Source organism: Actinia tenebrosa, unplaced genomic scaffold (assembly GCF_029948245.1).
Source record: "Actinia tenebrosa isolate PJP-AT-01 unplaced genomic scaffold, QUT_ActTen_1.0 PGA_scaffold1__47_contigs__length_23844297, whole genome shotgun sequence".
NCBI lineage: Eukaryota > Metazoa > Cnidaria > Anthozoa > Actiniaria > Actiniidae > Actinia > Actinia tenebrosa.
Genome location: NW_028292578.1, coordinates 11082740 through 11110470, shown reverse-complemented (window position 1 = coordinate 11110470; position 27731 = coordinate 11082740). Strand labels below are relative to the sequence as shown.

The 27731-nt window shown below is 39.3% G+C and overlaps 2 protein-coding genes and 1 non-coding gene across 7 annotated transcripts; 1 reads left to right on the top strand and 2 right to left on the bottom strand.

Moving 5' to 3' along the window:
* Nucleotides 1-171: 171 nt before the first annotated feature.
* LOC148909850 (uncharacterized) lies at nt 172-12728 on the top strand. The gene is made up of 20 exons (XM_089032439.1): nt 172-1012; nt 1511-2003; nt 2284-2444; nt 2853-3138; nt 3882-3978; nt 4216-4602; nt 4737-4976; nt 5331-5610; nt 5845-6025; nt 6875-7010; nt 7270-7463; nt 7709-7926; nt 8506-8699; nt 9199-9447; nt 9739-9790; nt 9874-10029; nt 10254-10334; nt 10627-11444; nt 11698-11896; nt 12118-12728. Exons 1-20 carry the CDS (start codon nt 172-174, stop codon nt 12726-12728), a joined length of 5874 nt encoding a protein of 1957 aa, XP_088888565.1.
* Nucleotides 12729-13063: 335 nt separating this feature from the next.
* LOC116294138 (shaker-related potassium channel tsha2) lies at nt 13064-26418 on the bottom strand. 5 transcript variants are annotated; one of them, XM_031701680.1, is made up of 3 exons: nt 26309-26418; nt 16036-17463; nt 13064-15580 (listed from the first exon to the last, which is right to left on the bottom strand). In XM_031701680.1, exons 1-3 carry the CDS (start codon nt 26400-26402, stop codon nt 15213-15215), a joined length of 1890 nt encoding a protein of 629 aa, XP_031557540.1. In that variant the 5' UTR covers nt 26403-26418; the 3' UTR covers nt 13064-15212. The 5 variants fall into 5 exon arrangements, with proteins under 5 accessions (XP_031557540.1, XP_031557541.1, XP_031557542.1 ...); XM_031701681.2 differs by lacking the exon at nt 26309-26418 and adding an exon at nt 23649-23805; XM_031701682.2 differs by lacking the exon at nt 26309-26418 and adding an exon at nt 22443-22702.
* On the bottom strand, nt 24198-24269 carry Trnag-ucc (transfer RNA glycine (anticodon UCC)). Its single transcript has one exon. It is a non-coding gene; the product is annotated as a tRNA-Gly (tRNA).
* Nucleotides 26419-27731: the final 1313 nt, after the last annotated feature.

Below are 27731 nucleotides of genomic sequence, written 5' to 3'. Positions count from 1 at the left end.
TTTAGATGATTGTATTTTTGAGAGGATTCTAATTGCAATCATTTCCTAATTATTCCATTTTGACAAAAGAGACATATTTTGCGCAACAAAGGGCTAGTTAACGAATTTAAGCGCGCGCTTGTTGCGGTACCATCGTTATTTCTTCACGCGTGGGAAATTTAGAATATTATCATGACTTTTCTAGGCAGCACAAGACTAACGCCTAATCCCAAAATAAAACCTTGGGTGGATGTTTTAAAGGAGATCATAGAGACCATTGAAAACCAGAATGAAAGACACAACTCCATCACGATTCCTTACGGACTACAGCTCGAGAACGAATTGTGGAACCCGGAAGAACTGCGCGTTGCTATTCATGTTACTTCGAGTTCTGCAGGGGATTGCTTTTTGTCTCATAACGGAGTAGGCAAGAATAACAAGCTGAATGTATGGACTATAACAACGGCTAAAGACACAAACGTAACTAAAACTGACCTCAAAACCTTCCCAACGTCGTTCAAGTTCAAACAGTTTCTTTTTATAACGAAGCGATGGATCTACATTTCTTACAGCATGGATATGACTATTCATGTTTTCAGCGCCAAGTTTATTCCTATTTCCTCGGCTTTTGCAGGACGCACAATACTTTCCTTGGAGTATAACAAAACACGTGATGAAATTTTGGCGGGAATTGCTGGCGGGATCATGATATGGAATTTTCCTGTCAAACAAACAGATCAACTAATACCAGGTCAAATGATTGACTGCACCTTTAGCCCTGATGAATGGACGATAGATTTGAAGGTCGATCCTTTGTGGGACCAAATCGTCGTGATCTCAAAAGAAAAGATTGCAGTTTTAGAGACAATGAATTATAAATGTCAAATATCTTTTCCCAGGAACACAGAAGTATTCTTAACCTCGTGTGTCCTATATAATCCAATGAACTATTTTATCGTTGGAGATCAAAGTGGTATGATAAAAGTCATGAGCTCCTCGCTTGCAAGTCTACCACAGGTCGCCCAATTCCTAGGTTAGTTAAACCGTTTGCTTGTTTATTGGCCTGCACTAAGCGCATGCACATAAGGTGGCTGCAAATTATTGTGTATTTTTGGCCACATTTCTAACTTAATCAGTTCTGCCCCATCTACGGTCTAGGGGCCGACTAACCTCTCCCTTAGGCTTCGGTCGAGCTTCCTGATCAGTCTGTAAATCTCTGGATAGCGGCGTCGGGGTCGAAATCTCCGGCGTAGCCGTAAATGCTTCGCGCTGCCATACGACGGTTCAGCACTCGATGTCTGGAAGTATGGTCATTTTTTATTGTTAATCAATAATGATAATTACAATCCCGAAAAACTAGTGCGTGGGTTCTTGCTATCATGCTTTTTGTGCTTTCGTTTGTCACTACATGCATTCTAAATGAGAGTTTTTCACAAATACAAATAGAAAATAGTACAGTAGTATCGAGTTGAAAAGATAAACACTGCGACACAGTTTCTCATTTAAAGCATACTAACCTTACTCGTACCAGGCCACTGCGATGCCATCACAAGCCTGGTTACTCATCTCCACGAGCCACTACTTATCTCCGGGTCACGTGACAAGACCATACGCATCTGGAACTTTGATACTTTTACACAGACTTATTGTCTGCAAACAGGAGAGGAAATCCTGCATTTGGATCTGATCAGCTCCAGTAAGCTGTATTATAGATCAAAACACAGCATTAAGGTTTGGCACATGAACCTTTTCCATAACCTTTTCGCAACTTTGAGTTCCAAGATTATCAGGATAGTACGTGTGGAAAGCCCCGAGTACCCGGCAAGAATCATCGTACATTCTATAGACGGTGGGATACGGCTGATATCTCCGGTGACCGGATGTCAATTGGCGGCAATGCTTCCGATCACGACTCTCGGTTCGTCTATCGTGGACGTATGCCATGATCGACGAAAAGAACTTCTTTATATTGTGCTCGATAATCGAGAAGTGCTGGTGTTTGAGAGTGATTCTAACCCATGCTGGTGAGTCACTGAATCAAGTGAGATATAGACTGGTAACGAGCTCGTTGTGCTTGGGATTGTGGGATTAAAGTTTAGAATGGGTTCAGATAATTATTACCGACAATCCCATGCACTACGTCATGGGCCAATCACAGGCGCACGAGATTATTGCTCGTCTAATCGGAATGTTATGACATGACTTCGCCGCTACTCATGCGCAGTAGTCCTCTGTCTATTTTTTTTTTTTTTTTTTTATTTTTAATAAAGATTACTTGCATCTTTCCTTTTGATATTAATTTAGTGCCAGTCAGCTTTGGCAGGCCGAGTACACAGATGAAGGTGTCTGTAGTATTGCTCTACTGAACGCCGAGAATGCACTAGGAGAGGAGGACTTGGAACTAGAGTTTGGGCTCCTGTTTGCTGGGCATTACAACGGACAGATTTCACTGCTGGATGGACATGGTAATAGATTTTGAGCGCAATGTCTTCCCCTTTAAGACTACGTACGAGTTATTTTCTTGAGAAAAAAAATCATCGTTTGTTTAAGTGGTATCCATATTTATGTTTCTGCTCATGCGCAAGAGTTAATAAAAATAATAACTCTCTAGAGAATGACACGTGGTCTGAATGGGTAAATGTATACGCCAGTACAAAAGAAATAATACTCAGTCAAGGGAATATCACGAGGTCTGTGTTATGCATATAGAACAGTAAATTGGCTGAAAAAATTGTAAATGGGTTTATGTTTAATACGAAAATAATAATAAATTAATAACATGAGCTATGGTGGAATGAAATATCGATACAAAGAATTTAAACCTAAGTTAAAATAAAATAAAGTAGATATTTTTGTTTTTTGTTTTGAAACAGGAGTTGAAATGAAGAAAAATTTTCAAGCTCACCAAGGACAAATCATCCGTCTGTGCTCCTCTTATGGTCACAACGTACCAAATGACACGCTAGAAGCACGTGATCATCTCGTGTCACTTGGTAAAGACAGCGTGATACGCGTGTGGGTGGTGCGTCACGTGGTACAGATGACCATAAGAATCGAGTTGAAGTGTGAAGTCCGTTTGCTGTCCATACCGACTGATATTGCTATGATAGGGAACATCTTGTGTTTGGCTATGAGTGATTTTAGAGTTGTGATGGCCAGGTAATAGTTAGTTAAATAGATAGAACACGTTGGTGCATGAAGCTAAAGAAGCGTCTCGTGTTTTCCTTTCCCAGCGTCACGAGCTCTCCACCAGCTAGCATCTCAGTCTTCAGCCAGTTGCTTTAAAGTGTATATGACACGAAAACATTTCATCGTTTAAAATGTATAGTTTGTTAGTAATAATAAATATATCGTAATGAAATTCGTTTCAAAAGCTTATTTCTTGAGATATGTGAGAAAGTTAAGCCCAATTTGTGACGTCATTTTGTTGACACGTACTCTAGATTCAGTAGTAATGCATTAAATATAGATTGTAATTCGTATAAAATAACAACAAAAGGCATATTTTATTCAACTTCATTTGATAGCTTACGTAGTACTCTTCAAATGTTGGGAAACTGAAAAGTGTACTACATGAAATTAAGATTCTACATTCAAACATATTTCGTGTATTTGCAACTAAATCTGGAGACTTGTAAACAAAATGACGTCACAACTTGTGCTAAATTTTCTTGAATTTCTAGAGAAATACGTTTTTGAAACAAATTTAACTGTGATATTCTTATTAATGCCAATAGAATACACATTTTTAACATTAATTTTTTTTTGTGTCATATGCACTTTAATGAGTATTAGCAAATTGTTTTATGGGATTTTCATAGAACCTCTTTCCATCCCAGTCATATAAATGATATTAGGAAAAGTCACATACTGGTGACATACTGTGTTATTGATATCTTCAGGGTGAAAGTGAAATCTAAAGGGATTTTTACAAAGGACAAGCCTTATGATTTTTTGTTTCATTCAAAAGATGAAGGCCATACAGCAGCCATCAATGGGGTAAGAAAACTCATATGGGTTTCTCATAAGACATAGAGTGCAAATACAAAGGTATATATATATATATATATATATATATATATAGTTATATAAGGAAAAAGGATAAGGATAGAAATGGAAAGTAAGAAATAAAAAAGAAATGAAGCTAGCAAAAAGCAAAGAAAAAAAAGAATCATATTCAAGTTAGATTAACATACTGCTTACCCTTTCATTCACTGACATTTTTTTCTCCTTCAGCTCTCAAGCTGTCCACACTTGAAGCTCTTCGCTACGTCCAGTGAAGATCAAAGCATAAAGCTCTGGAACATCAAAAATCAACTCGTTAGGGAGCTAAACTTTGACGACACCCTTTGTGGAGTGTGTTTCGCTAACCACCGTGGCGATCTTTTAGTAGGTTTCCAATCTCATATCAGTCTAGTTATTTTAACCAATTACCTACCAGGGACATATCTGGAAAGGGTATCTTCTATGCACTTTGAAAACGACTCAGTTGAACGTTACGTTCACTTTGATGATCATTTGCAATTTTGGTACGACCCGAAACTTGTGCCGACATTACCGATGGACTTGTCCCAACGGCGACCAGTACTACCGCCCGAGCAAACACCCCAGCCATGGGAAGAGGTAAGGTTACTGTAAGACTACTGGCTTATAACTACTTATAGGAGAACAGACAGGCAGAGCGATAGAAAGACAAAAATAGAAACTCATGAGTGATTTACGTTTTGAGAATAAATTTGCACGGCGTCCCTTTCCAGGAATCTGAATCAGGTTCAGAAGACATATTGATCCCCGTTGTTGAAGATGATGGATTAAACTGGTTGCGCAATGCCTCTCAACGCGTCAACGTGACATCACGTGCGTCCATGTCGTCACGCCTTTCTGTTATGTCACGTGGTGATCAAGAAGAAGGAAGACTGACGTCATCAGCACTATTTGGATCAAAAGCAAGCAGTTTGATGGACGCCCAGGGAAAAAATCTTCATGATCTTGAGAGCGTGGTAAGTACTCTGTTCTCGAGCATATTTGATCGTGATAGCCCTCTTCCCCTTCGTATATATGTAAATTATCCATTTCAGACCACGTGATATTTCCTTGAGAATTGTTCTTTTATGACGAACATGTGAAAATATTTACACATGAAAGAATCAACTCCCAAGAGTGGAGTTACATGATGTGAATTGGCAGAACCCATTGAAAACTGATTTGTCTTTCAACTGTGTAACCCGCGAGTTGCGACTAAAAGATTAATGTTAATTAATTACTAATTATTATATATTATTTTATATATATATATATAATTATTATTATATATATTGAGATCTTTTCCTATTTCTCGGCTTTACCTGCAGCTTTCACTTTTAAGAACAAGTCATCTGGGAGATAATCTATCCAGGACCAGTCTAAAAGACCTTGTAAGGTCACGTTACGAGCAGAAAGCATTGTTGCTACCTCCACATTACTGGCCTTGTGCTCCTGATTGCTTTATACCCAACTCTGTCATTAGGAAATATATCAAGGTTAGAGGACCTCCTGCTCACATGATACCAAGGCTCATCAGACCTGAAAAACAGATTAAAAAGAAGAAAGAAAGAAAAACGTCGGCTGATACAATGGAATCTAACAAGAAAGGTTAGGACTATTGAAAATGATTGAAATAGGCAACCCATGCCATGCCATGCAATCCTACACATCTAATCTTCCCATCCCAAGCCATCCATCCTATACATCAATTCATCTGATCCCATCCCATTCCTCTCAATCCTATACACCCATTCATCCCATTTCTTGCCAACCTTTCCAGTCATGCATTTGATCTATTTATCTATTATTTTCATAAAAAGCCAATACATTTGCACTTTCCAGCTGTTCGAAGGAAAATCGCCTCGAGCAAGAAGACCAGACCAGTACGAAAAGCACCATCAAAACCAGAAGCCTTGCCAGATGAAGGACTCAAAAAAGTTGAATCCATGCCTCTCTCTTCCTTATCAAGCCCAGCCGGTGCTCGTGCCGAGCTGAGACGAAGAAGACGAACCTTGCATGCTAGGTTGGTTATATGGGTGACAAGGGTGTCTTGGGTGGCAATGGTCGGCAACAGATGGCAATGGTTGGCAATTGATGTAATAGGGACATGGGTAACAATAGGTGGTATGGTTTGTATGGGTAGCATGGGTAGCATAGGTAGCATGGGTAGCATGGGTAGCAGGGGTAGCATGGGTAGCATGTGTAGCATGGGTAGCATGGGTAGCATAGGTAGCATAGGTAGCATTGGTGGCATGGGTGGCATGGGTGGCATGGGTGGCATGGGTGGCATGGGTGGCATGGGTGGCATGGGTGGCATGGGTGGCATGGGTGGCATGGTGGCATGGGTGGCATGGGTGGCATGGGTGGCATGGGTGGCATGGGTGGCATGGGTGGCATGGGTGGCATGGGTGGCATGGGTGGCATGGGTGGCATGGGTGGCATGGGTGGCATGGGTGGCATGGGTGGCATGGGTGGCATGGGTGGCATGGGTGGCATGGGTGGCATGGGTAGCATGGGTCGCATGGGTGGCATGGGTGGCATGGGTGGCATGGGTGGCATGGGTGGCATGGGTGGCATGGGTGGCATGGGTGGCATGGGTGGCATGGGTGGCATGGGTAGCATGGGTGGCATGGGTGGCATGGGTGGCATGGGTGGCATGGGTGGCATGGGTAGCACGAGTAGCACGAGTAGCATGGGTGGTATGCGCTGACTCTCACTGCTGTGCAGTTTACGTTGGTGCAATTAACTGCATGTAAGAGCCTCTTACGGGAAATGCATGTTAAGTGGATCGTATATTACTCATGCTGCAGGAAGACATAATAGTAAATCAGTCATTTGCATGTGTGTCATCATCATCATTATCTCTTTTTAGCCAACCTGACGCTATTTTCGAGGAAATGTCAGAAGGAGAAGAGGAAGAGGAAGAAGTTGAAGAAGAGGAAGAAGAACGAGAACAAGAGGAGGAACCAGAAGACATCCCTGTTGTCGTCGACAACAAAATAGAATCTGTTTTGTTTGAACCTGAACCTTATATCATAGATTACGGTGAACGAGATGAAGACTATCGTTTCTACTCTAGCACGAGTGAAGAAGAAGAGGAGGAGGAAGAAGAGAAGAAAGAAGAAGAAGAAATTCAAGAGGAGAAGGAAGTACCAAAACCAATCGAGAAGATCGAAGATCTTGAAGTTAAACCCAAGGTGCGAAAATTATATACACAGCGATTTCGTTTACAACTTTTAATTTATCATCACGTTCTGGGTGTTTTAGGAGCAATATCCATTTACCACCAAGCCTCCTCCTGAGAGCATCCTACAACAAGTAGTTCGTAAGCCGTGGTACCCAACAAAACGTAAAGCAAAGACTGATGTCAATGTGGTAGTGAACAATGTTATGAAGGTGTTGAATCAGGGTGATTTGGATGTGTTTGATGATGTATGCACGGACGTTGTAAGAATACATAGGTAAGTGGACTGCTCGTTAATTTGTTCATTCATCCTGAATTGTTATCCAAAAACAACTGCATGTAAAGTTTCCTGCATCCGCAAATCCTCGTTTTGTTTCTTGTACGTACGTTCGTTTATTATGCAGATTTATTCACGTTTTCATGTCAGTGATCGAGCCATTATCAGGGGAAAGTATTTTTAAAAAAACGATAGCAGATGCAAAGTTCCCAAACTATCAATCTATAGTGTTCCTTTGCTTTCAGGGCGTATGGTATTTCCACTTCAAAAACATCCCTTCTTCACGACATGTTGCTCAAATACACCTGGCACGAGGACCCCAAAGTACGAAGAAAAGGGATTCAAACTTTACGACAACTGATGGTGAAGAAAAAAGATACAACACTAGCAATGATTAGCAGGATAGTCGACGAGGACGAAGATGTGAGAGAGGAAGCTAAGAGTGCCTTGAGAGACCTTCATGGTAAGTGACAGCTGTGTGTCTGCTAAAGGTGCCTTGACTGAGGGACCTTCATGGTAAATCACAGCTGTGTGTCTGCTAAAGGTGCCTTGATTGAGGGACCTTCATGTTAAGTGACAGCTGTGTGTCTGCTAAAGGTGCCTTGACTGAGGGACCTTCATGTTAAGTGACAGCTGTGTATCTGCTAAAGGTGCCTTGACTGAGGGACCTTCATGTTAAGTGACAGCTGTGTGTCTGCTAAAGGTGCCTTGACTGAGGGACCTTCACGGTAAGTGACAGTTGTGTGTCTGCTAAAGGTGCCTTGACTGAGGGACCTTCATGGTAAGTGACAGCTGTGTGTCTGCTAAAGGTGCCTTGACTGAGGGACCTTCACGGTAAGTGACAGCTGTGTATCTGCTAAAGGTGTCTTGACTGAGGGACCTTTATGGTAAGTGTATTGTGTTGTTGATCAATTTGTGCCTTGATGGACATTAACGGTGAGGGGCATACAGCTGTGTTGCTGCCAAAGGTGCCTTGAGGGACCTTCACGGTAAGTGTTGAGCTCTGTGTCTTCTAAAGGTGCACTTTCTATTTGTATTATAGAGATTTATACCATGGAAGACTTGACTGGGACTCTTCTGAAGCTGGGCGTGGTTAGCTTTCAACTGCCGTGTAATGATAACATGGTTCTGTCTGAGCTGATGGACAGACTGAGAAGAATAAAGGAATTGAAGAGGATACAAGAACAGGAGGAAGAAAAACGAAGAGAAGCGAAAGAAGAAAAGAAGAAACGAAAGGCAAGGAGGATAGATGGATGGATGGGATGGAGTAACATGAATAGATGTGTAGATGGATGGATGGGATGGAGTAACATGAATAGATGTGTAGATGGATGGATGTGATGGAGCAACATGAATAGATGTGTAGATGGATGGATGGGATGGAGCAACATGAATAGATGTGTAGATGGATGGATGGGATGGAGCAACATGAATAGATGTGTAGATGGATGGATGGGATGGAGTAACATGAATAGATGTGTAGATGGATGGATGGGATGGAGTAACATGAATAGATGTGTAGATGGATGGATGGGATGGAGCAACATGAATAGATGTGTAGATGGATGGATGGGATGGAGCAACATGAATAGATGTGTAGATGGATGGATGGGATGGAGCAACATGAATAGATGTGTAGATGGATGGATGGGATGGAGTAACATGAATAGATGTGTAGATGGATGGGTGACAAGAGTATTTCACATAATATAACCCGTACTCATTTCTTCATCAGTATCGACTTCCAGTTTCAAAAAGAAGAGAAAGCCAGTTTGCAAGAAGACGATCAATCAAACCTCTACCCACAGATGCCTCTCCTAGCGATGTCGATGAGCTCCGTCAAGAGTTGAACGAAACAAATCTCGGATGCAGACTCTTGCAGCAGCTAAGTCCTGTCAGTAACATCCTATACACTCATTTTGTTGGATCACTGCCTTTCTCATCTTCCAGGAGTACGCCAGAAAAAGTAGATCTCACTGTAGCGGTAAAACACTAAACATTCTATTATTTTTCAATAGCGTTTCGAAGGAAGGAAGGAAGGAAGGAAGGAAGGAAGGAAGGGAGGGAGGGAGGAAGGAAGGAAGGGAGGGAGGGAGGAAGGAAGGGAGGGAGGGAGGAAGGAAGGGAGGGAGGGAGGGAGGAAGGAAGGATGGAAGCGAGGGATGGAGGGAGGAAGGAAGGAAGGGAGCAAGGAAGGAAGGAGTGGTAGATGATGTTTAATGATATCTACTTTACATCTGATAATTCTGATTGTGGACATTAATCATCCTTCCAGGGTAAAAGTATAAGAAAGAATACCCCTCAAGAGGGAATATCGTCAAGTACAGGTGAGATAGTATGGTACATTTATCACCCACTATATATAGGTTTTTCATTCTCTAATCTGTATTTGGTTTTTTACCTGTATTAGATGCACTTGCTGAATCGTTCAGACAAGAAGCCATTGCTGGTTATTCATCTTCGAGTCTGTTGCCGAGATTAGGTGGCTCTTCTTCTACAGTGGTGACAGCAACAGCTTCTCGACGCCATTCGAAAACACTGGAAGCTATGCTGTGTAGCACGGAAGGTATGGATAAGGAAGAAGAAAGGAAAGGAAAGGAAAGGAAAGAAAGGATGACATGGCGAACAAATAAACGGGACTGGGAATCTTTCTTAATATCGAGAGTACAAAATCTTATCCTTAATTAGAAAATAGACATGTCTCGCGCTAAGACTTTTGAATCATTAATGTACTTTATAATAGTAGCAGATCAGTTGTATATAAACTCACATTTCTGGTCTTGGTTTCAGCATTACGTCGGCATTCGCTACTCAGACGTGCAAGTGACGTCACATCCGGTGTATCTGGGTCATTGATCCCTACGAGAAAAGGTATTTCATAATAATGCATTTTCCTTGGTCCATTTTTTTCTAAGTACCTAATACTCTAATACACCACATCTTATGCTGAATTGGGCGTGATCTTCTCCCATTTCAGACCACGTGTCATTCCCAAGAGTATGATTTCGTTGTTCAACAGTTGCGCACAAGAAGACACATGAATATGGATACAACTCAAACAAAGAATCTTATTCTCAAGAGAATGACATGTGGTCTGAAATGGGAAAACATTATACCCGAGCTTAAGTGGTCTATTAAGAAAATTACGATTATATATTTTTAGGGAAGATAAAAGGCAAAGGGAAAGTAACAGAAAAGGTAACGGAAGAAGAAACAGAACAACTAGAAAGTGAGGACGAGTACGAGGATGATGAAACAAAGATGTCATTAGACGAGTTCGTGGAAGTGTTGAACGAGATGAAGACACACCATGTGGGACGTACTTTACTCTTGTCTCTAATGCACATGAAAGGAAAACAGCCATCAAAAAAGAAAATATCATTCGAGATACTTGATATTTTGAACCTGATTTCACAATTACCAGCTGTACTAAAACAAGAAAAACCTGTTTTTAACACCGTGGCAAACCTGCTTCAGGGCAAATTAGATGAAGAACAGAACACCAAGAAACTGAAAGTGAAAATAAAGCAGTCGCTATTGCTACAGTTGCTTCAAATCAAAAGCTCGTTATCAGACAGAGATTGTCAAATTCTAGAAGTTGATAAAACAATGAGAAAATACCGCGCAGAACTAAACAGCGAATGGACAGCGGAAAATACAAGTGAGACATGCGCAGTGAGCATCACAGATTTGATGTGGATTCTTTCAGTGATAAGCAATAAAGAAGATCGAATTTTTTTCATCAAGAATATCATTATAAATGCCTTAAAAGAACTAGAACATGTAAAAATAGCTCCCCAGCGGACGCTAGCGGTCAGCAGCGGTCTTCCTGAAGTCGGAAAGCTGGACGAGTTGACGTATACTGCAGAAGGAGTCAAGAAAAGCCGTCGTTTTGCAGAGGACATGAAGCCCTCTTCGACCGCCACGGCTCAAAGAAGAGAAAAGCAAATACGCGACATTAAATACAATAAGATTTACAAGGTAAGCAACTTGATGAATAAATATCATGAATACTTTTGCGGTCTTTTGATGACATTGAGGCGCTGCTGCATGTAAAAGAGGATTGGTACATGATTGGTATTATCATCAACTTCCTATGGATAATTAACAGTAGAATATCATGTACGCAAATGATACGCGTGATCATCATGATCTGTATTTTGATATACACCCATGACACAACTCATGAAGCATTATATAAAAGTACATTCCATTATTATTCTTCCTCAACCAGGCAAATGAAGTGAGTAGTGTACGTCATCGCATATCGGCTCTACGTACACCTGTTCGTAGAAGTTTGGTGCCAGGTGTCCAGGGAGAAAGACTCGCGCATTCACTGGACGTCAATCGACCACTACCTTATAAGGAAATCGAAAGGTTGATAACGGAACAGATTGTGAGATCTCTACCATATCGGCTATCTTTCCACACAGGTAAGGTGATGTTTGTTTCTGATCATTGACCATACATGCCCGGGGGGAGAAGGGTGATATCAAGTCGTCACTGACCATACATACCCGGGGGGAGAGGGGTGATATCAAGGGGTGCATGGGGGAAGGTTAGGATGGGTATGCAGAATTCTCCCACAAGACAACATAAAATGTTAGCATTCATTAGGTATACCTTTAAGTACTGGTTGTCTTATCTTCCGCAGGAGCAAGTGAATATGGTCTGAGTAAGTACGGCATCCTAGAAGTCACGTGGACATCACGTGGTCCAAGATACACTATCAGTGACGTGGACATCCATGGAAGAGCCTTCAAGAGAGACGTAACAAAATATGTATCACCTGAGCACCTATCACGTGACAATTTACGTCAATCCAAAGATGACGTGAGCAAAATGAAAGATTGTTCAGGAATATCCCATGGAGAAAAGTGTTCAAGTGCTAGTCACGTGGATGTCCTGAGAGACAAGAAGAAAATGAAAAACGCATATCCTGTTTTACGTAACAGGCTTCAAAAACCCCCTAATTTTCTTCCTATGCCCGGTCTGACCGAGTTAGGACAAACGTCTTCTCAACAAACTGAAAAAACCCAGGGAGGGGGGGAGAGTACGTTTTGTATCAGTGATTCATATCCTACTGCACCAAGCAACTCACCTCGTCTCTTGTCTCCAAATTTCTCGTTGCCATCGTTACAAACTGGAAATGAGACGCTACGTTCGGCACGTGAGAGTTTGAAACGTGATCCGTTTACGTCACAAGTTGATGAGGTATTCATTTCTTCTTTGCCTTTGCTCAAAGGACTTAAAGGAACTAAGTAATATGAGAGTTAGATTATCTAAATAAAACATGACTTGAAACCAAGCCGTTTTAAATCCTGTCTATTATCGTTAAGGATATCCCAGAGTGCACCCTTAATTACCAATAAAGGTAAGGGAGGCGGTTGATGGTAAAAATGATTAAGAACGTTGTGACAAAATACACGTCTTTGACAACAGCAAACGCCGTCCTCATGTTTTCGTCCTCACGTTGAAACCGCACGCGAAGCAGGATGTCAGCGGATGTCACATATATACCCATGCGCAAGAATATTTGGTGCGATTTGATGAGCATAAATTCCTTATTTGAAGATAAAGAGATTATTTTGAACTTGAAATTCTCACTCGAATTCTCCACTGAAATAACCAGTGGAAAACAAAAGGGCTTTTATTTACATGTCGGATAAATTCAACAAAGATTATATAAAATAACATTTTGAGAACTTTAACAAACGATAGAAAAATTACACAAACATCACAATCTTTGAAAATTGACCAGGATCCTTATTGCTGTTCTTGATTATAATATTACTTTGTAAAATAGTTGATATACTGATCATATATCTATGTATCGTATTGTTATAGTTAACAATAAACCTTGCCCGAATTTTGAACAGGAAACAATAGCTCTAAGTCGAGGTTTGACTTGGTGTGTTCATACATTTACTGTATATCATTATGTCCAACCTCGACTTGGATCCATTCTTTTCTGGTCACTCGTAATAATTCTATAACTAAAAACCGTTTTACATAGGTGTATTGTCGCTCAATTCAGGCCATGTGTCATTCCCTTGAGTATCGTGTCTTTGTTTACACAGGTCTTTCCTAGTTTTATGAAGAGAGGTGCATTGCAAAGATGTTTATACCCAAGCTAGACCACAATGCACCATGCTTACTATTACAGAACAGCAGAGCAGGTCTATGCTTGACAAGGCACATTAATACTGGATGTGGCTGTTCAAACAAAGAATCTTATTCGTAAGGGAATGACACGTGGTCAGTGAGGAAACCTTACACTCATGTCGCTGATCACCAGCCTCGATAAGGAATAGACTCGTGATTGGTGGAGACGACTAATTATTACCCGCTATATTCATGTGATTTGCTCCATTAGTGGAGTTGATTTTGCAATACTCATCAATACTCATCAGCTTATAGACCTCTTTGCAGCACGTCGGAATGCAGCTCAATTTGGAGGTCATAACAATACAGACTGCTAATTGTCATGTGATTGAAATTCCATTATTTTGTCCTCCAAATTGGGCTCCTTTGACGTCACATGCAAGGAGTCTACATATCAGTAACAGATGAAGTACCCTGGTATGTAACGTGATTATGTACCGCCATATTGGAGGACAACAAGGAATTGTCGAGACCCTGACTTGAAGGACGCCAGTGACAGGTTGCATTATTGACAAGTGTGGATGTAAGCATCAACTGACGATATTTGCGATCCAATATGGCGGCACATGATCAAGTCACGTGACCAGTTGGCCCATATCAACCAGTCTTTTTGGAGCAAGATGTATAGACTAATATTATTTCAAACATCATTACAAGCAGACTGCATATATATTCTAAGTTAGATTATTCATGTTATTTTTAGTTTATAACATGTATGCAGATATCCAAGAGAGTAGATTATTCGTATTGCTACTTCACTGGATCTCAACACTGATACTTCATTCAGAATGTCATTAAAAGTAAGAAAAGCGCAAAACGTTTTCCTCAATATTTTGCAGCAAATTCTTATAAAAAATTTTTTCGATTATCCTTGCACTTTTATCTCTGCAAAGCATACAGTGAATGCATATTCGCGTAATTGTCCCTTTCATACCACGTGGTCACGTGTATTCCTTTAAAAATAGGATTCTTTGAAATGATACTCAAGGGAATGTAAAGCATTACGCCCTAGTTAAAGAGGTCTATTGATCGACCCGAGAGAAGGATATCCATTGTAATCATTAATGATCATTAATATTATAACATATTATATTATCAATAACAGCTGTACTTTGGAAGACGAGTAATTCAGGCTTCATGAAAATAATTGTATCTTAAATAATTGGAATTTACATATTCATCATGTTAATTAATTGTCCCATTATGTTGGAGATTTCAGTGCTGTACAACTATTACTTTAATATTTTACAATCTGGTCTATGGGTCCGCCTGCTGCTAATGCTGCTGCAGATAATGTCTAATCGCAGTCATGATAATCGCTACAGCAACATACCTATTGTGGCAGGTGACGTCATAGTAAATTAACTTGTAGAAAAGCGATTTCAGTACATAGAACCGGGCTAGGTTGACCAACAATTATTCACTTCGTTTGTCCACATAACCCAACTATACTTTCTTGTTTCTCCGTTGCAGGCTTGGGCTTCCTGTGTCACTAAGTGTTCTACCTCTGGTTTAGCCGTCACATATCATATTATATTAGTGATATGTTGAGTTATTTCTTGTTTATAGTCGACAAAACTTGTGTCAAACTCGAGTAGACCCGTTATTCTCAGAATCAGCTTCAGGATTTGATTCTCTCTCGTCTCTCAGTTGTTCCATTTCAAATTCTGTGGGATTTTTCTTCTCATTCTGTGTCTCATCATCAACATTACCAGCCAAATAATTCCCATTCGTTAACAGCTTCTCTTCTTCTGGGTCTTTTCCTGGTAGCAAGTTGCCATTAAGCTTCTTTTTAGCAGGCAAAGGATTTTCTTTCCTGCTCCATAGAGGTGTTTCTTCCGAGTTGGATTTCCTCTCGAAGGTCGGTGACGACGATTCTTCGTCATTGAAAGATGAAGAAGAAGCCGAGGAAACCATGATGCTTATCTTCTTCGATTCGTCGTCATCAGATCCTGAAAAAAGTAAAAAGATGTTATGAGAAAAACAAAACCTAATAAAAGGTATCATTTGTCGCTGCGGTTTACACTTTAGAGCATGCGCACTCGGTACTTTGACCATGGAAAGTTACGTATGAAGAGTATCCCCATTCAATAGGATTTCTGATCGACGATATTCTACATAACGCACCGAAAGTTGCTTTCATCACCCTCATGTTGCACAGGATTGTGGGACTGCAGTTGAAAGATCACGTGACATTGATGACGTAGGTTTTCGATTTCGTCCCCAAATCCAGTCCCTCAATCCTACTCGACACAACGAGGTCTTTCTCTAAACTGACTCCATGGAGGCCCATGGAGATATACCTGTCTAACGATCCCACACTCTCAAGCACAGGGCCATGTCCATATCACTTTTCATGTTAAATGAAACGTTATCTTACCAGGAATGCGCAGTAAAGACCTCTTACCTTGTTTGATCTTACGGCTTCTGTGCTTCTTGTATATTGCATCAAAGTTAGATACAATTACAGGAACAGGCAGTGCGATGGCCAAGACGCCGCAAATAGCACAACAGGAACCAACCAATTTACCAAACAATGTCTTCGGCACCAAGTCACCATATCCTACGGTTGTCATGGTTACCACCGCCCACCAAAATGCATCCGGGATACTGCGCCCTAGATGGGTGTCAGGTTCCCCGGATTCAGCGTAGTAAGCCATACTGGAGAAGATGACTACCCCGATGATCAAGAAGAACACTAGTAAGCCAAGCTCACGAAGACTTTTACGAAGTGTCAGACCAAGTATTTGTAAACCGCTAGAATGTCGAGAGAGTTTGAATATACGAAACACTCGGACGAGACGAAGAATTCGGAGGAAAGCCAGAGAGAGCGTCTCGCTGTCGCTCACTACGTTTTGAATAATCAAATCAATGTAAAAAGGCACAATAGCTAAGATATCAATAACGTTCAAAAATGATCGAACGAAAACTAGCTTTCTGGGACTTGAGAAGAATCTGACGAGATATTCCAGCGTAAACCAAGCGATAAACGCAGACTCTAAATACCTAAACCATGTCTTCCCTGTCTTTGCAAACTGGTTGTGTTTTCTTATCCTCTCCACTTCGGCAGTATTGTTAGGATTTTTAGACTCTGGCAGTACGCGAAAATTTGGTAAAGTTTCTGCACATAACACGATAATGGAAGCAACAATAATAGAAATCGAAAATAAGGCTACAATACGCGCCGCCTTCCCCGAATCAGCGTATTCGAATAAATTCCATATCTTCTGTTGTATCTGGTTTTTTGGTAATTCTCTCACTTCTTCATCAGGTTCTTCATCTGTAAGTAGTTCTTTAACAGCGTTTATTGCAGTCTCTCCGAGTTCAAAAAACTCAACTTCTTCAAGCAGAATTTCTGGAGCCAAATCTGGTGGACAAACAAGCCGTCCATTTGACTGATAAAAATACAGAATTATTTCAAATACTTGTTTGTTACGATCGAAGAAATATTCATGTAATTCTCGATCATAATATTCTGATCGTTTTTCTGAGTTCCCAAGCAGAGTGTTGGGGAATTTTTGTAGGGTATCGATATAGGTCTGGAATTTGAATCCAGATACATTCAGTGTTATTCTGTTCCTTCTCCCAGGAGAAACTTTAACTGCATCTGTCGCAAAATCCTGCCCATCTCTGCCATCCTTACCATGAAAACCATTCTCTACAGTTCCATCATTTTCTCTTCTGCTTTTGTATTGTTCATCGTCGTCGGAGAATCCAACGGTTTTAGGGCTTCCTCTTGACTGTAGATAGGGTTTTTTATCAACAGCTTTAGTTCTCGGCTGTAGAGTTATCTGTTGTCTCACTGAATGAGCTCCTAAAGTTGCTCCCATTTCACCTGACAAAACACAAAGTAAACAGACTGTACTTAGTAATTAGGACTAAGCTACATCACACATGCAAGGTCAGAGATCACGTAAGCTAGATATTAGCTAATAGAGTGGTTTTCATAAACCCGTGAAATACACTTTAACATATTTAGCATCTTTTCACTTTCATTCTTTTGTTTTCTATTGTGTTTACCTGATTATTACACTTAGTAGTTGCCCAATCAAAGAAAGGACTTCCCCTTGGTTTTTTACTTGCTCTATTGCTTTTTTTTTGCTTTTTTTCTTTTCTTTTTTTTTTTTGTTTTTTTGTCAGTAGTTAATCTTATTATTTGCGTGAACAAACGCCAACTGAATACAATAGCTAATAATAATATTTCCATGGATTCTATTTTTAAATTATAATTTTCAGATGTGCTTTGCAAAATCAGTATAAAAAAAGCGCCTAGTTATTTACTATATTTGAGTACGGTAGCAAATGGTTAGTTGTTCAGTAGTAAAGAGGTTTTCATTAATCCGTCAGGAAAAAAAGTTTGCTATATTGAAGTATAATGTCTCTGGCGCAGGATAGAAAAATGCAATAAAAATGGGGAAAACCTCTGCATAGCCAGGGGCGTATGTCTATACGAAATGGACTACTGTCCCGGAGGGACTAATTAAGGAGTTATTGGACGTCCTGGAAGAGTTGGTGTAGCTAGGGTGTAGGAAGGGAGGGAGGAAGGAAGGAAGGAAGGAAGGAAGGGAGGGAGGAAGGAAGGAAGGGAGGGAGGAAGGAAGGAAGGGAGGGAGGAAGGGAGGGAGGGAGGGAGGAAGGGAGGGAGGGAGGGAGGGAGGAAAGAAGGGAGGGAGGGAGGGAGGGAGGGAGAGAGGGAGGGAGAGAGGGAGGGAGGGAGGGAGGGAGGGAGGGAGGGAGGGAGGGAGGGAGGGAGGGAGAGATACCGATGATCAAAATACCTCGTAGAATACCCGCATAATACCCGCATAATACCCGCATAATACCCGCATAATACCCGCATAATACCCGCAGAATTAATACCGGATATCACTGGACAACTGCAGGTTTGCTTCGCAAGATGATCCACTATAACTATGTTTGAAACAGTATTCTACGTGAACCACTGAAATCAGGAGCACTGGTTACGACAACTAGCTTCGATACCGCTGAAAGACGGTGGCTCAACGAACAGCATCAAGGAAAAAAATTCAGTCTTCAAAGACTATTGTGTTGATCGATATATATCATCCACTATTTGCTTCAAAAAAAAGCACTTTCTCAAAAAAAAGTGTTATTTATATAAAGAATATTTGTTTGAGGGTACACAATAAGATTTAAGAAACAGGATAAACCAAAGGGAAAAAATCCCAGTCATTTTCAATTAGTAAAGAGTGAGTGTGTAAACGGCGGACAACAACGCGGAGGAAATACTTTACGTTTTATCTGAAAATGTTTTTAAAAAATTGAATATTTGAAATAAAAACCTTTCTGAACATGATCTTCTTCCAACGTTGAAGAAATAATCGATGTAGGTAACATATTGGTCTCATTTCTTGATCACAGAAGACTTGACCAATTTAACTTTAACAACAACATCACGCGCCAGACAAATACTGAACCAATCAACAGTCTTGAGATAGGAAATCATTGATAAATTCACTGTTAGCCGAGTCGTCTTTTGGGAAATGAGGTACTGAATACTGGCTGTTAGCTTGAAGATTATATTGACAAAGCAACTGAATACATGTACGATCACTGAAGTCCCCGTTTCTCCCGAAGCTGGGTGTGTGTTGTTCATTGGTATAGTGGTCTCGAGAACTCAAGGGTCAAACGGAATTTACCCTGAACTATGCTCAAATAATCAAAATAATGAATCATAAATATACATAGTTCGTCCAGTACAGTCACAGATTCGCATTTAGGAGATTTTGTCAATTCTTTTTATGTAAAGAAATTAAATGGGTCAAAATGAAGGCACATGTGTTTTTGTCACCAGGGCCGAAACACTATAGCAGGTGAAAAGGAAATGAAGAAAAAATCAAGGTAATGAAAACAAGCAATAATCTGGATTGAATCAGGACTGCATCCCTGCGCACAGATAGCCTTTACCAACGTTTTTGCCCGCTGGATTGTTATGTTGCCTTGCATTTTTGACAACTATGTTGTTATTGTTGTTGTTGTTGTTGTTGATGTTGTTGTTTTTTGTTTTTTTTTTGCAAAATTTTGGCCCGGATTAAGATCGTTTTGATACCTATCTCTTTTGAAAACGTATTCATAGCTTGATCAATCCAAAGTTACCATAAAAAAAGAATGATGAACAATGTTAAATGAGTGTTTGATGAAGTTAGTGACCTGGTCCTCAGTTGGATGGACCATGACAAACCAACAACATACACACCTTGCATGGCCTTGATAATCGATGCTTTTGATATCGATAAATAATCAAATGTTGATAAATGAATGAATGAATTAAATGGATGGATGAGAAAAAACACGAATTCTATAACTGAACGCAAGATTTGTTATACTACTTTTTTCAAAGTTTTCCAGTTCCTTGCTTTGCATATGCCTTATCTGCAGTGTTCGGAGGAAGAAGAATAGGTATTGAATCAATGGATTTAGAATCGGCATTTATTATCCAACATGACGGACAATGAACACGTGACCTGCACGGCTAGCCCTAAATCTGTTCCTTCTATTGAATAAATGGATTTAGAATTGGCATTTATTATCCAACGTGGCGGACAATGATCACGTGTCCTGTGTATACACGTCATCTAGGGATAGACATGGGGCTAACAAAACGAGTGACGTAAACTGATCAAGCACAAATATTCACGTATCTGACAACAAATAATTTATGAACAATCAAAATTATTTGGTCTATTCTACACGCGATGAAGATTATTATTCTTATTAATAATGTATTAAAAGTAATTTCATGGTTTAGTGATTTTAGTGAACTGTAAACATGACTTATAATATTATAATGCAACCTCTCTCAGTTCAGGAGGCGTTATTTCATTAGACAAAAATATCTACAAAGACAGAAAACCTTAGTGTACGTCTCTTTTCGTTGTTGCGTCAGATAGACCCCGGAAAACTATATACTTACAGTTTTTTCCCATAAAGAAAACTCTTGAATACCGTTGACAAGAAAATGCAATGGTTATGCTCTAATTGCGCTAGACACACTCGGAAAGATTGTTAAAATATTTTAAAGAAAAAGAAAGAAGAAGAAGACGAAGAAGAAGAAGAAGAAGAAGACGACGAAGAAGAAGAAGAAGAAGAAGAAGACGAAGAAGAAGAAGACGACGACGACGACGACGAAGAAGAAGAAGAAGAAGAAGACGAAGAAGAAGAAGACGACGACGACGAAGAAGAAGAAGACGAAGAAGAAGAAGACGAAGAAGAAGAAGAAGACGAAGAAGAAGAAGGATGAGGAGGAGGAGGAGGAGGAGGAGGAGGAGGAAATTAAGATCGATGGTAAACAGTACCAGTCTCGATCGACTACAGCTGAAAATGGAAACACTACATTCAGCCTTATACTCACCTTGCACGGTGGACAGCCTTGAAGCTGTATTAATAACAATCATGGTTGTTAAATTCACTGCTAGCTAACTAGAAAATAAACTCAATGACTGCTCACTGACCACACTGTGCTCTCCAGTATAAACTCTGAGCTGTTTTCGTACGTATAAATTATATATATATATATATATATTGTCGTCCATGACTGATTTCAAAGCTTTCAGATATGCATGATTTGTATCCAGTCGTGAGTCTGGAAAATTCGCGCCATTTGAATAGCTGGTTGAAAAACTCTAGAGTTCTCTTTATTTATAGTTTTGATAAAGATGGGGTCCCGAATTATTGCATAATTGGCCCGCTTATTGTTTCGAGATTTGCAGTGTAACATAAAACTTGCTACATAAAACTGATGGCACATTTCAGTTGCTCCTTATTAACGGATTTTGAAAAGTAACCAACAGTTGCACGAGGAAAGTAAAGGGATGGAAAAATAAGAGTGAAAGAAACAGACAAGTGAAGAAAAAAAACAAGAAATGGGAGGGAAAAAGATAACGGAAAGAAAGGAAAGAAAAGAAAAATGAAACAAAACGAAAAAGATGAAAATGAAAATCAAAAAGAAGAAATGACAGAGTAATGTGTTTAGTTCTGAACCTACTATTTCTATAAACTATATCAGTGCAGTCAGTTGTTATAATTAAATATGCGCATAGATTAACAAGCATCTTGTCCAGTGACCTATGACGCACAACACGTCAACAGATTATAGCCTTACTGTATATGCGACGTATTCTTTTATCAAACTATGAGTTTTTCATTATTGAAACAAACTTTCATGTTCTCATGATACAAAAGAAACACAGCCGCGAAGTAAAGAACTGAAATATCCGAACGAAAATATTAAACCGTCTCAAATGACAATAAAAACTTAACTAAAAACTTGAAATAAACTTTGAAAAAGTTATAGTTGTTTTGAAACATTGAGCTCTGAATCTCCGATAGATTTTTGGAATTGAACAGATAAAGTTTTAGTAAAAGTTTTAAGGTGTAATTAAGGCGATAGCCAATAAATTTTAAACTCCATTTTGGCTGAAAATTCGTTGTACTCATTTTGTGGGATTAAATAGCTTTAGAGTCATTGGGCTATCAAAACAATGTCGAGAACTTTCTAAAGGTTTTGCCCTCACAACACGATAAAGTCATTCTTTGAAGAGCTACTTTTACAATCATTCGTTAGAGTTAGTCACAGTCTGTCGCTCGGTAGAGTTTAAAACACGGCATTTTCAAAAGAGCAATCTAAAGGTATGTAAGCCAGCGAGGCCATCAGTTTTGAGATTTTGCTCAAAATTCCTAAATATGTTGATACAATTTGGATAGAATATGGTCATAGTGATTGGTCAAACACCAAGCAAAAGTGTCCTAAACACTTTGAATTGATTTTACTGCTCAAAATAGGGTTCAACATACCTGGACGCGTCAGTACTCTAGCTTGTTTTTCTGTGTCCTCTGGTTCATGAGCAATGATTTGCATACGATGTGCTTGCATAGTTTCAGACACCCCTAAACACTTTACCCCATATAAAGAATACTACACTGCACATTTAATACATGTTATAGTGAGTAACAACTCGTCAAAGACAGTATCACAGTTCTTTCGTCAAATGTTTGAAAGTAATGTTCGCCGCCATCTTATATGCATTATGCAAAGCTCAGTCAACTGGAGTGAGAGCGTCGCAGCGAAATATTTTGTTCAAACAATAGGTTATTCAAAGTTGACAACCAGATAAAAGGACAGCGACTTTATTTGTTTTCAATGTACTGTGGATCTGCGCATGATTAGGATTTTGGCAAAAAAGTGCGGCACTGATATATTACGGTGCGGCGGTACTAGTCTACCGTGGCCAACAAAATACAACTGATTATTGTTGAAACTGGTTAATTTAAACGTGTCAAGTGGTCTTAAAATAACTGAGGACAAAGTGCTTTCTTTGTAATTATTACATCCACAAATGGTTAGACTTTACAGTGGCTCAGGGCTCGGATGACCTCTCTCCACACTTCATCATTCCTAGCGCATATCGGAGAGGGACGTAAAAATACCACTAAGGACGTAAAGAAACCCTCAACCCTCACAACTCAATGTAAAGCACCCATTGATTACATCAATATAGAAAGGGCGCTAAATAAATTAATGTTCACGAAGTTGCACGTAAGACTACATGAAAAAACGTCACGTTTATACCTAATAAAATGAATGGAACTAAAAAGCCGCCATCATGTTCCTAAAAAAATACAAAGCCAAAACATCCCAAATGAATCTTTCGCAGGTGTTGTATTTAATAAAGCAATTTGTCAAAGAGAAAACAAGATCGTAGGACAGTTTAAATGCCATCATAAATTTCGAACAAGGCTACAGTAACAGAGACGAAGGGTCAAGAGATGCTAACGAGACATCATATATGCCGGTATGTCAACTCTGTTTCCAAAACCAAGCGTTCAACAAAAAAATTCAAAAAATTAAAACCATTTGTAAACAGATTAGAAAAATGCGATATGCATTGTCATTTTTTCGTTAATTTCGGTATATATACTTTTAGGTAGATGAAAAACATATGTATTTAGTGATTTTATATGTTCAGTGATGAATATAATGTACGAAGGGTAGTTCTATACCTGTAGAAGACCGATCATCACGGCTAGGCGCAAGGGAGTATTTTCTCAAATATGCTGGAGTAGATTGAAGTCCAATTCCCGAAGCAGAATGCATCGAATCAAACCACAAAGTGGTTCGCGGGATCCAGAACTTTCTCTCCTTCTACAAACATTGAGTGTCTGAGCAAATCACTAAAAGTTGTCTTGCCTCGATTTGGTACATGGTATTAGGCCTACTGAGCTAGCAGCGTACCTTATCTGATCACTCACTCTTTGTAATATTAGATTCTCATCCTTTGTGGTATTGAAATTTTCCCCAAATAACATCAAGGATCAATTGTAGCTCTTAAAAAATATATTCAAACCAAAAAAGCATAGTTGAAATAATGTAAACACAGTTAAAAACTGAGGCTAGAGGCCAATTTAATAGTCTAGAGAAGTTTGAAGAAAACTGTGATTAAAATAGGTAAAAAAGAAATAATATACAAAAACGAAATGAAGAAAAAAAACATTTAAGAAAAAAAACTAAAAGTAAAAAGTATGAAAAAGAAAAAGAAACTTAAAAACGATTGCGTCGGCCGGGAATCGAACCCGGATCAACTGCTTGGAAGGCAGCTATGCTGACCATTATACCACCGACGCTCCATAAAATGTCAGATATACAAAACCCTTTATATAATAACGTTATCTATTTCAATTTCCTCTCTGTTTATATTTTTATCCAAATAGGAAATAGAGTTTAAAACCAGTTTAGCTTCTTAAATGAAATCGAAAATTTATTTTTCAAAGAATCTTCTCTCTTATTTCCAGAATTATATTCCATGGGTTCCCTGTGCTATTTATCAAACTAAATCCAATTTTCGGAATAATCATAAACAAAATCAATGCAAAACTGAGTAGAATTTAGTTTTATTTAATTTTCGAAAATTCTAATTTTAATTTTAAAAATAGGGTGTGCCGAGCTCGTTTTCGAGATAATCAGCATTTAATGGAAGCCTAAGCACGAGCTTTTTGAGTAAAAATTGCGCCACCGAAAGTGATTAGAAAAAAATTAAGATTCATAAGATAATAGGTATTTGCAGACTATATGATTGCACGAATGAAGGCTAGTCAATCCTTCTACAATAATACATGGATATTTTCGACAAAAAGACAAAGAGATACATTGATTTGTCATATTTTGTAGTTTCGGTGCTCTTAAAAAATCTCATAAAGTCGAACAAAAATCCCTACAAAAATCTATTTTTTCATGTGTTACTGATTTAAACTTTTTCTAAAATGTTGATATAACCTAGATTTTTAGGAGTTTTTTCGAATGAGCTATTAAAGAATAGAGAGTCCCGTGCAAAATTTGAGGGTTTTGCCCTGTTAAAGCTCAAAACGTGTATGGTTCTTCAATAAAATCTTGTAGATTTTTCAGCGGTTTTTGAGCGCGCGCTCATCGTGGGCTCAATTCGAACGTTCAAAAGTAGGCAGCCACCTTAACGCCTATAAACGTTATCTAGACTAATCATTTATGTACAGCAGACTACAAGCTATCAAAACTATGGTTTAACAACAACGGATGCTGCGGACAAGACTTACACGGACAAACCTCCTCACCACTTTCTCTCCCAAAAAGGAAGCGAAACGGCCTACGCGTACTAATCAAAACGAAGATCGCAAGGTGCCAGGAGTATAAGAAAACGAAGAAAACATTATAATATTCTAAACAAAAACAAACAACAAACTAACAATGCTAGAACCACAGGAAGCCCACATGCAATCTCGTACCCAGAGCTGAAGAAACGCAGTCTATTGCACAGGGAGCCCGGCTTGGTGATGCTAAATCGGTAAAACGATCACGTTTCATATGTTGATGACACTATGTAATAGAACACCAGTGTTTGTAACGCGTAACTTAATACCGTGATAAATTCGAATTCAAATACGTAGCGCACGCGTTAAGAAGAGAGAAAGGAGAGCTTCTCTCCTTTCTCTCTTCTTACGGGGCGTCTAACACTATTGCATTACAAGTTCTATTAGTAGTGACCGTTTGTATATGGGTGTATTGAGTTACGATTATTATGTAATGTAATCAACATATGAAACGTGATCGTTTTACCGATTTAGCATATCACCAAGCCGGGCTCCCTGTGGCTATTACTGATATGGATTACTTTATTTTGATATTTGGTATTTGACCTCAATCTCAGACAAAAGTGTGACTCGTTGGGTGGGTGTGTATAAACATGTATTCACTAAACAATTTACGGTTAATCATCGATGTCACAATGAACAGTTATCTAAAATCACTATAATGATTATATTAAAAGCTGCATAGCTGGTCAACTAGTTCGCTAAGTAATCAGCTATTGATCATGGCTGTTTGAGATTTCTAATTCTAGCTACAGTACCGTTGACAGGAACATGAATCATAAGCTAATAACGCGCGGATAAATTTGTGACCTAACTATGCAAGGAATTTTGGGGGCAGTTCTTGTTGTCTTTTACAAAATAATATGCCTGCATGGAAAAATTTCACGACTCAAAATATTTCTTAAATCAATTCACTTCTTTATATTTCCGCTGTAATTTTAGTAGGATTAGGTATGGTCAAATAGTCTAATCAGAGATGTGGGTTATGGTTCAACAGTTTGATTTACAGCTTTAATATCATGATATACATGTGGGTAACTCACCATTCAATAAAGACTCTCTATCCATGTCTCCTGTATTGTTAATAGAAGTCAAGCTAGCTCGCAATTCCTCACTCGGGACGCTCCAAACAAACATGACGGCAAGAGGTCGACTGAACGAACAAGTAAGATGAGTAAGTCTGCGACTATTACAATAACATTGAGGGATTATCAATCATCGGATGCCCTTTTCAGATTGATGGAAACCGGTATCACTTACAGTCACGTGTGGGGGAGAATTCTTACATGTAAATGCGCGCAAGGGGATGGGTGGAGATGGTGGATGGCTTTATGTAATATATTCCTCGTTTTCACGTAGTCTCAGGTGAAAGTATATCGAAGCTTTTATGCCTTCCATTGTCTTACGGGCTTTTCTATCATGCCGCATCCAAAACTGATTGCCAACTTTAGAAACTGGCAAAAGCATTTGTTTGTGCTTAGTAACTCTGACTGAACCAAGCCCTGCGAGAAAGCCTGAAAGTTCGTAACGAAATTCGTTGCCTAGAAGAAATAATTAAACCGGCAGACAGTTATAATTAACTGGCAGAAATGCGTTTGGCAGCTGCTCTTCACATTGATAAATGAGTCCCAGAATGTGACACAATACACCGCGCTCTTTCCAATTTTTAGTTTAACTATCCCAGTACTCGTGTTTTATTCGCGTTACTGTCAAAAAAAAAAAAAAAAAAAAAAAAAAAAAAAAAAAAAAAAAAAAAAAAAGGCCACTTTAATTCTTTTGGATAGCTGTAAACTTTACTTTAAAGGATGGGGTCATGGTGTGAGGATGCGGGGTAGTTAGTTTTGAAGCCATTAACACACAAATTACCACGGAAAGGCAGGTGGAATGAAAATGAGGTGCGTTGCCAAGAGAAACGCTAGACATAAGTCAGTAAGCCATGTTTTGTTGTCAAGATTACAAACGTAGCTTGTTGACTTCGTTCAAGGTGCTCAATGCAATCGCCAAGTTTAACTTACTCTTCGACTGGAGTTATTAGGCAAACATTTTTTATAGGATATGATAAGTAAACACTTAAAATTTAAGCCTTGAACATTTGAAGCGAAAAAGGAGAAGTGTAATAATGAACACAAACAAGCTGGAATTAAAAGTTTTGGAAATAAAGGACGAACATCCTACACATGGGTCGAAAGTTAGGGAGCCAAGTGATCTTTCAAAGTCGACAAGAAGAAATTCTATGAGTTTTGATGTAAGGAAGGACCCGCAAGACAAGTTCCCTGAGCAAAGACCCAATACTCCACACAACCAACCAGTTACTGTACCAATTTTTCGTAACACTGAAGACTATAGTCAGACAAAGATTACAACTTATCCAACCCCCTTGTTTAGTCTTTTTCCTCCAGTTTCACAAAATGGTGCAATTTTTGGCGAAGAAGACTCGGAATCGACTAAAAGCTGGAAGCAAGAGTA